The following is a 10,009-nucleotide window of genomic DNA, read 5'->3' as shown; positions in this document are numbered from 1 at the left end:
GATTTCAGAACTCTCCTGTACTTAAGAGTTACTTAAGGTCTGTAATGTACAAATACTCATGATAGCAATGAGAACTTAACTCCTCGTAGTAGGACATCAGCCATCCACTGACAAATACCACACAAGGAAGGTGTAAAAACTTGGCCTGTATATGGCTGTAGAATGATACAGTAATATTAGAAAATGGATAAACAAGTACTGAATGCGAGACTTACCTCACCAAGCTGTAGTGAAGCCTAAAAAAAATCAGATTCTACTCTTATGATCATTTTTGGTCAAAGATCTATGGAGATTTCTATCCGTCCTGTCAAGGGAGTGTCACAGGGATGTTTTAAGGAGTCTGAATCACTGCAGTCTGTCAGTTATTTTAAGGGTGAATTAGCCAAAAAGGCATAAATTAGCAGTAAACTTCTGTTTCTACATGTCTTTACTGGATGATCAATCTAAACTACAGAAGTATACTAATTTATGCGAGGGAGGATACTGGGCTGTTCTTCAAAGATGCTGCTTTCTGGTTTATATCTTAAAGGACAAGTGAGGTACCTGAAAACACGCAAATTTTAGTAATGAAATACATCACTGTTTATATGTCCATTCAGTACTTTCCCTGGCTTCTATGTTAAGTTTTATAGTAACATCCCACAAAGGACCTTGCCACATGCAATAAACTGTTTTTTAGGGTGTTGAGCTAGGCTACTTCTGTTAAAAACAGCATTTAGAACAGATGCTTTAGACTTAGAAGTTCTTTTAAAGTGCAAAATGAGTATGTTCTTTAAAGATGTAAAGCTGTTTATGGTTACTTTAAGCATTGTAAAAAAATAGTGTATTTTTATGGCTTTTGTAATTCCTTTTGTTGACTTAATATGCCATAATATATGGGTTATGTTTACTTTCTCAAAATAAATCTACTCTAAAACAGTTGCACCAAAAGTCATATATTTTGTTATGAAAATTGCGCCTAAATAAAAATGCTACTTAAATACTGGAAGAGCCATATAAGGATAGGTCAGTAATGGACTAAGGAATGCATTACTCAACTACTCAAATTAATTAAATTGCCATTGGTCTAGTTAAGTATTGGTCTAGTTGAGTATTTGTAATTCCCTTAGTACTAACAGATGTGCCTATGCTACTTATCTGCAGAACATATCTGTAATCGGCTATGGCAGTGAAGGACAACCTCAGACTTCCCATAACAGGCATAGGAACTGAATCACTCTAGTACAAGATGCCACTGACTTAGTTAAAATTACCGCCTGGTCAAGGAAATTAACTAACGTAGCCATAGGTCACATCTCTGTAAGTCACCTACAGCAGAAAAGCCAACAGGTACTGTTTATGGCACTAAATATGGCTAAAAGAAACATGCTGTCCCTACCATACGCTAACAGACATTGAAACGGCCTTGGCATAACCACAACAGCCTTTTCCTATGTACACTCAAAGCATGGCACGCATTCAGAAATTCTGCTTGCAAATAGCAAGAAAAAAAACCAGTAATAACAGGATAATAGGCTTTGCACAGGGATTTTAACTCAGAGTAGAAATGCCATCTAATGCTTAAGAAATTTAGTATATGCTGATAAAGACCTAAGGTAAAAAATATATAAGGCTTTTCTTGTCTCCCTTTGTCTGGATTACTATTGTTTCTCCCAAACATGAAAAGTGGTAACGAGTTCCACCAGCAGTTCTCAATTCATACTGCTGCTTTCTGAAGGTCACAAAACAGTAGCAACTTAACTCTGGTTTAAGAGTTGAAAGCTTATCAGTTTGATGCCCTGTATTCTATTATCTTTATTCCATTATAGGACAATTGCAGCCCAGATTTGCAAGTTACCTGACTTGAGACAAGTATTATATAATTAGAAAACTGCTGGACTGTGGCTATTCTCAGTTTGTTGCAGGAGATACATCTATATTTGCATCTCACTTCCACAGAAAAGAACTGCTTCAAAATCAGCAAGAGTCAAATAACCCATACAACAGTTTAAAGAGATGCGTCTTAAATGCTCATGTCTGGCTTATCAACCTTTCCAAGCTAGAGCAAAGACATCAAGACATCTGCCACCAACACTGGGTCCATGGCCTGGGATTAGGCACTTAAAAGGATGATTCATAAAGAAACTATCTGCTGTCCTGCACACTCCTATGTAGGGAGGCTGTAAGGAAAAGTAAATACAGGTGAGCACCTGAAGCTGAACTCTGCAGGACGATGAATAATAGCTCTGGGACGGTGTCCTCAGCACAGTTCTCCCTCAAGAGATCTCACTGCCTGTGCTCAAGCCAGCTCTGACCCAAGCAGGGTGGCCTGGGACCAAGCTGCTGAGACCCTTACCGGAGTTGTGCTGCAGCTGTGCTCATGCCTGGCCATGTCCTGCTCATCTGGAACCCAACCTGCTTGACTCGGTACAGTGGTTTGACCTCAGCCCAGCTTCCTTGCTGTGACGCACCTTGCAAAGCACGGCGCTGCTGGGAGAGCCTGGCTGCTGACACCGGCCTCCTGCGCCCATGCTGCCAGGTCACTGACATGCACGCTGTGCTGCTACAGGGATGGGAGAAGGAAGAGCACACGGTGCCACCCTCCTGCTAAGGTATTAGCTTGGTATTAGAGAACTCCGAGCAAAGCCAGAGCCTCACCAATGTCATGGATCAACCCCACTGCTTCCATCTCTCCCAGTGCCAGTCACCAAACACAAAAGGCTGAGGAAACGGAAGGTCAGGATCTGTGCAGAAAGAGTTGCAAGTTAAATGAGGCCAGAAAGGGATACATTACCATCCCTGTGTAGCTCCCAGGACTATTTCTGTACGGCAGGTTTATATTTAGAATGATCTGAGGCACCAAGGCAATCAACTGAGGACAAAGACTGATCAACTGAGCCCTTAAGTCTTGACATAAACTTTCATGGAGCATTTCAGCATTTCTCGAATCTAAAATAGATTATGTCCCTTTCTCTTTTTAAAAGAAAAGTCCATTAAAGGGATTTTAATGTCCCTTTTCTCTGAGTATCTGATCTGTATGCTTTTGTTCTCTATATCTCCCCCCAGTTCATGGGATTTTTGCATTTACAAGTCACTAGATTCAGTGAATAGAATATACAATTCCTGTTCACAAATACATCCAGGAAAGGCACCAAACTGTATTAGTTCAGATGATCGATTCAAGAACAAAAAATAGTTGTGTAGAACAGAAATGTTTGTAATAGTAATTTGTTGGTTTATTTAGAATAACATTTTAATACAAGAGCTATGTATACAGTTCCATGTTATCTATTAAAGCGTAATTTTAATTTATGAATCATACTCTAAAAAAGTGAAATGGATGACATTTATCTACATGCTTCTGCTTACAGGTAATTTCAAGTTCATTGCACTACAGCAGAACCTTGACAGCCTGCTCCATGGCTGTGATTTGTGGTGCCAGCTTCTAATACACCGTGCTGGGAGAGCAAAGTCCATGACTGACAAACATTGTGACCAGATAAACTGGCAAGGAAAGGGAGAAGTAACATAAGAAGCATGTTTGTTAAATCAATTACTAATGACAAAATGGAAACTCTACTCCCCTTGCTTTAGGGGTATAGATGATTTTAGAATGACAAATCCAGATGCACACTTAAGCTTCAATTCTGCTCTTCTGTGCCAGTTTCAAGAGGTCTTTGCCTATACTAAGTTGCAGGACAGAAGTTAAACTGATGCCACACTCACATTTTCCTGTTTCATAGCACAGAAAATGTTAAGACAAATACCATTTTGGAAGACATACCAAGGGCTCTCAATGCCAGTCCTGTAAAAACACAACTCACGTGCATCAGCATATGAGAAATACAATGCACAGACCGCCGTGCCTTTTCCACTTTTGCATAGCATGTTTAGGTAGTTACATTCTCAAGCTTCTCAGGCACATATCTTCAAGTTACTTGATGCAGACTTATGGCTTAAGAGGCTTTTCCATCATCTGCAATCCAAGTCGTCCAACCATCAGTAAACTGTAGAACAGAACAATTGTTATGGAAAAAAAAACAGGGAGGAGGCAAAAAAAACCCAAAAGAACAAAAAGGAAGAAAATATTGGCAAAGTTTCATTTAGCTGAACATCAGAAGACTTCATTTTCCACAGAACTTACCACAAAACATTTTTAAAACAATGTAATCCATAAATAAATAAAATGCTTATTAAAAAATACAGCTGAGAACAAAAGACAGGCAGCTTACCTGGCACTAGCAATTATCCCAGGCATTGCTTTTCTGGAGTTGTAAAATCTCATTCCCATAACAGCAGACAAGGTTCCAGATGCCACTGTTGGAAAGAAGCCCAGTCAGAACCATGTGAAACAGAAAAAGCAGCCCAGCACTGCAACACTTGGACACTCACCAGTGCCAACCAAAGATGCCTAGGTCCACAGAGAAGAGTATGCAAACATTTTACTTCTTTTTGTTAAATAGTAAAGTTGTTGCAAGCTTTGGTGAGCATCATCCACCGCTCAGTACAAGTGAATAGATCTCAGTAGGGTTGAGACTACCACAACCTGCAGCCCTCTGGGCAGATCACTAACTCTCCCTCAGTTTCTCCTTATTGGCAAAAGAATGATTATTTCCTTGAATACAGATGGGTTCAAAACTGCCAGAAAGCTGGGATGGTGACAAAGTTCACCATGTGGGAGGCAAGTCATGATTACAGTTCCCATTTCCCGGTGACCTTCTGAACAGGAAGGTGACACTAAACACTGCAAGTAGAAATAAAATAACCACACTTGAAAATATGAATTAGCGAACAGAAAGCAATCTAAGGGACCAAACTGAAAGAGTGACTAACATTTTAAACATTACTCCAAATGACTGAATCTCTAAGTCTGGAAAAATAAAACATCAAGAGTCACATAAAAGTCACAAGGCCATTGTTTCTTCAAAGAGGAAAGGCAGGAAAAACGATGTGTGGTAGACTTCTCTCTAAAGAAAGGATTCTGGATTTCTACCTATGATGGAACCTAAAGCTCAGCAGGAACCACAACTTCAGAAGACAGCAGAGCTGAGGAGGAACGGATGAATAGAGTTGGACTAGACACAACACCATTTTCAAGAGGTCCACTTGAAAGCATTTTACATGCATCACATCAAGATATGTAGAAGCTGTCCATCCTTCTGTCCTGATGCTAAAAACTCATGCCAGAACTGCACAGCTACTCCCATGGCCTGCCAGAGGGGAAGACACAGTTCTCACATGGAAACTTTGCCTCACATTGAGCTGTTTGACATTTCACTCCATACTGACAAGGCAGTTTGGTCCTTTGCAGTATTTACCAGGGCCTTCATAAAGCCTTTCATCACATTACAGGATCAAGTCCTATTGGTTTTAAATAGTCTTAAATCACTTCAATGCTATAGTATCTTAACACCAATAACACTATGGTGCAGTTATGAAACTAGAAGGAACCTCAAGAGGTCCTCTAGGCAAACCTAGTGCCGAAAGGTAAGATCAGTTCCTCGATTTACCATTACTTGAGTCCTGCAGTGATGGAAGTCCCTGAAGTTCACCTGATGTCTTCCAGAGCTTCATAGTACTTTCTACTGTTGTTTTATCCATGTCCTTCAACTGAAGGGTTACCTGTAAGCTAAACCCATGCTTCTTGTCCCACCTACTGTAAGCAAGCAGAATAGATGGTTGCCTCCTTTCTTTCATATACTTCAGACTGTTGCTTCCACAGTATATGATCCAATAAAACATACACTGCTCTTCCAAGGTGCTTGTGCAAACCAATAAAAGCACACACCACTTGTCACAGTGCTGTGACTGTTGCAAAAATGCTTATTCTATGACCACAAGCTAAAAAAAACCCAAAAGCTGCTCCACAACCAAACATTTCTCATGTTAAGTTTCCTGGGCCCACATGAGTTTAACATCCTGTCTAACACAGCAGAGGAGATAGGTATTTCTCACTAACTCTGGCTTCAAGGACAAATACCTTGAACACAAATACCTCCTGGCTGTGGGCAGGAAGTCCTGACACCACTTAGAATATTGGTACAAATAAGAGGGCATGGATCAGATGAAACGTGCTAGAAAAAACAATTGCTATTCCCACTGCTACCAGTAATGCTGAGAATCTGGGGGCTGAGCAAACTTACCGAGGGAAAGCCATACATTCTTTGGATCTTTGGACTGCTGGTAAGCACCTAGTCCTGCTAAGCCACCGAAAAGAAGGCCAGCAGCTAGAGAAGGAACGCTGCCTTGAATAAAATGAGAGATAAAGCAGTTAGTAAAAGAGCATGCATCAAGCTAGTCTACAAACAAAAGCATCTGCAGGTTTCCATTACTAAAAACCCCACAAAAACGACCTAAACAAAAGATATTGGAGTAGGGCTTTTTAATTAGTACGGCAGTTTGCAGGCCTCAGCCGATCACCGCTTCCATGCAACAAGGACCTACGACGGATCGCTGGGGTGACTCCGGCAGCAGCCTGGGAGCCTGCGCCTCGGCTTCCTCCACCCGCGGGCGCTCGAAGCGCGGCAGCCCCTCCAGCGCCCGCCAGGGCGGGGCTGAAGCCCCTGAGGTCGGCCCGGCAGCTACACAGCCCTCCCCACCAGGCGCTCGGATACCCGCCGCCGGGCCGGGGCCGGGCCCGGGGCCGGGCGGAGCGGATGGCTGCCCGCGGGCAGCACCGGGACAGCCCCGTCGCTGCCACCACCACCCACCTACCTGCCTTGGCGTAGCCAACGACACCGCCCGCCGCCACCAGCGCGGCGTAGCCGAAGCCCACCCAGTCGTACTCCATCTGAGGGCAGCGGCTGCAGGCGCGGCGCTCCGACCTTGGGCCGCCCTCCCCGCGCCGCCGTCCCCGGAGGTCCCGCCCGCCGGCGGTGACGGGCACCCGGGGCGAGGCCGCTGCCGGGCGGCGGAGCGCTGCCGGCGGGGCAGCGTGGACCTCGGCGGTGCGAGCAGAGCGGGCTCGCTTCTGGGAGATGAATATCACTTATTGCCAATTAACAACAAAGTAGGAACGTCAGAAACCAAACCAAACCAAACCAAACCACCTTTCTCCTTCTTGCCTGGCTCAATGGCACTCGGGACTTCGGGGAGATGGGGAATGGGGTTTGCAATAAGCCCACAATGCCTCTTCTCTGCTGCTCCTTCCTCCTCATGCTCCCAGGGAATCGTAGAATCATACAATGGTAGGGTTTGGGAGAGACCTCTAGATACCATCTAGTCCAACCCCCCTGCAGAAGCAGGTTGACCTAGATCAGATTGCATAGGAACATGTCCAGGCAGGTTTTGAAGACCTCCAAGGAAAGAGACTCCACAACCCCTCTGGGCAGCCTGTGCCAGGGCTCCCTCACCCTCACAGTGAAATAGTTTTTTCTTATGTTTAAATGGAACTTTTTCTGTTCCAGCTTCATCCCGTTACCCCTTGTCCTGTTGCTAGCTACTATAGAAAAAGGGAATATCCCAACCTCTTGACACTCACCCTTTAGATATTTGTAAATATTAATGAGATCTCCCCTCAGTCTCCTCTTCTCTAGACCAAACAGCCCCAGTTCTCGCAGCCTTTCCTCATAAGGAAGATGCTCCATTCCCCTGATCATCTTGGTGGCCCTGCGCTGGACTCTCTCCAGAAGTTCTCTGTCCCTCTTGATCTGGGGAGCCCAGAACTGGACACAGGACTCCAGATGAGGCCTCAGCAGGGCAGAGCAGATGGGGAGAAGAACCTCCCTTGACCTGCTGGCCACACTCTTCTTGATGCATCCCAGGATGCCATTGGCCTTCTTGGCCATGAGGGCACATTGCTGGCTCATATTTAGCTTATCAGGACTCCCAGGTTTCTCTCTGCAGAGCTGCTCTCCAGCAAGTCAATCCCCAGCCTGTACTGGTGCATGGAGTTGTTCCTTCCCAGGTGCAGGACTCTGCACTTGTCCTTGTTGAACCTCATGAAATTCCTCTCTGCCCAATTCTCAAGCCAGTTGAGATCTCACTGAATGGCAGCACAGCCTTCTGGGGAATCAGCCAGTCCTCCCAGTTTGGTGTCATCAGGGAACTTGCTGAGGGTACACTCTGTTCCCCTCATCCAGGTCGTTGATGAAGATGTTGAACAAGACTGGCCCCAGAACTGATCCCAACTCGATTCTGTGCCATTGATCACCACCCTCTGGGTTCTGTCATTCAGACAGCTCTCGATCCACCTCACCATCCACTCATCCAATCCGTACTGTCTGAGCTTTTCAATAAGGATATTATGGGAGACAGTGTCAAAAGCCTTGCTGAAGTCAAGTTAGATGTCATCCTCTTCTCTCCATCTAGCCAGCCGGTTATGCACTCATAGAAGGCTATCAGGTTGGTCAAACAGGATTTCCCCTTGGTGAATCCATGCTGACTCCCCCTGATAACCATCTTTTCCTTCATATGTTCAGTGATGACATTCAGGATGAGTTGTTCCATCACCTTTCCAGAGATGGAGGTGAGGCTGACCAGCCCGTAGTTTCCTGGGTTAGGGACTCTCACTTGCAGCAGCATAGGGCCTTCCCCACGGAGACAGTCCTTCCTGCACTACTCCAGTGCGGATCCCTCCCATGGGCTGCAGTTGTTCATGGCCAGACTGCTCCAGCATGGGAGGGCCACAGGCCCTGACAGCAAACCTGCTCCTGTGTGGGCTCCTCTTTCCATGGGCTGCAGCTTCCTTCAGGGCACGTCCACCTGCTGCAGTGTGAGGTCCTTTACAGGCTCCTGGTGGATTTCCACTCCATGGTGGATCTCCACGAGCTGCAGGTGAGTATCTGCTCCACTATAGACGTCCATGGGCCTTAGGGGCAGGGCCTGCTTCACCATGGGCTGCTGGGGAATCTGTGCTCTAGCAACTATAGCACCTCCTTCCCCTGCTTCTTCACTAACTTGGTGTCTGCAGGGCTGTTCTGTCAGTTTCTCACCACTGTCTCACAGCTGCTGCTGCATGATGCATGCTGTTTTTACCCTTTCTTAAATATGTTATCCCTGAGGTGCCACCAGAGGCATTGATGGCATCAGCTTTGGCCAGCAGTGGTCCATTTTGGAGCCAACTGAAGCTGGCTCTGCCCAACATGAGGGCAACTCCTGATGTCTCCACACAGAAATTACCCCTGCAGTCTACTCGTGCACTACCACAACCTTGCCATGTAAGACCAATACAGATGTCAAAAGAAGGTATCTGGATTTCCCAGAAGCTCTGCTGAGGACAGTGTGTGCATGCTGAGTGATGGCAATGACAGGCACAATCCCCAACACCCTGGTGGTTTCCGTGTCATCTCTCTTTTACGTAGCTTCTGCTATTCATTCTGGTGAGGGGAAGAGGGTGTCCAATATTGGACCTCTAAGATGATGTCTAACAGTAGTGGTAAAACTGAAAACATGAATACATCCACATTGCTTTCATTCCTTAAGTGAAGTTAAAAGAATACCTTGGTAAGCCTCTCTTTTTTTCTTCTTGTTTTTTTGTCTTGTTACTAGGCTCAACTTGAGCAGATGCCTGGCTCATCATCTCTGCCACCCTTTCTTTTGGGCTGTCACAGGTACTGCTTGGTAGAGAAATTGATACGGTTAGGACATGGATAACTAGCAGGAGTGGGAACAGGAGGGCTGAGAGAGTACTGGTTTAGGCTGGCTTCTGCAGCACCACTGCTAGGCATCGAGCCTTGAGCTAGGCCTAAGACTTGCCCTCCCTTCTCTTCAAAAAAAATCCTGCTTGTGGACCTACTGCCAGGGAATTTAATTCAGGGCTCAACCACAGCCCTAGAGCAACATTTTTGCAGATGCCTGGTTTGCAGTCACAAGCTCAAAGCCCAGCAGCAAATGTGAGGAGGCACAGGGCTGTGTCTTGCTTCCCTTGGACATGCTTTCACAGCTGTGATTTCAGGAACTCTTTCATTATGGCTGCAACGTGGCTTACACTGCCAGACAGTTGTGGTTGCTGTGCACATCTCTGATACTGCAAGCACAGAACACACGTTTTCCCAGGGGTGGGGAGTTTTGTGAAGTATTCAAGTGTATT

At 45.4% G+C, this 10,009-nt stretch overlaps 1 protein-coding gene across 1 annotated transcript; it reads right to left on the bottom strand.

Moving 5' to 3' along the window:
* Positions 1-3,217: 3,217 nt before the first annotated feature.
* Positions 3,218-6,829, bottom strand: LOC104558835 (transmembrane protein 14C). Its single transcript, XM_061995592.1, has 4 exons — positions 6,694-6,829; positions 6,123-6,224; positions 4,212-4,296; positions 3,218-3,986 (listed from the first exon to the last, which is right to left on the bottom strand). The coding sequence occupies exons 1-4, from the start codon at positions 6,767-6,769 to the stop codon at positions 3,929-3,931; spliced, it is 321 nt and encodes a 106-aa protein (XP_061851576.1). The 5' UTR covers positions 6,770-6,829; the 3' UTR covers positions 3,218-3,928.
* Between the last annotated feature and the right edge of the window lie 3,180 nt (positions 6,830-10,009).

This window comes from Colius striatus, chromosome 4, assembly GCF_028858725.1.
Source record: "Colius striatus isolate bColStr4 chromosome 4, bColStr4.1.hap1, whole genome shotgun sequence".
NCBI lineage: Eukaryota > Metazoa > Chordata > Aves > Coliiformes > Coliidae > Colius > Colius striatus.
The sequence above is the reverse complement of the archived record's forward strand: the minus strand, read 5'-3'. Positions and strand labels throughout refer to the sequence as shown.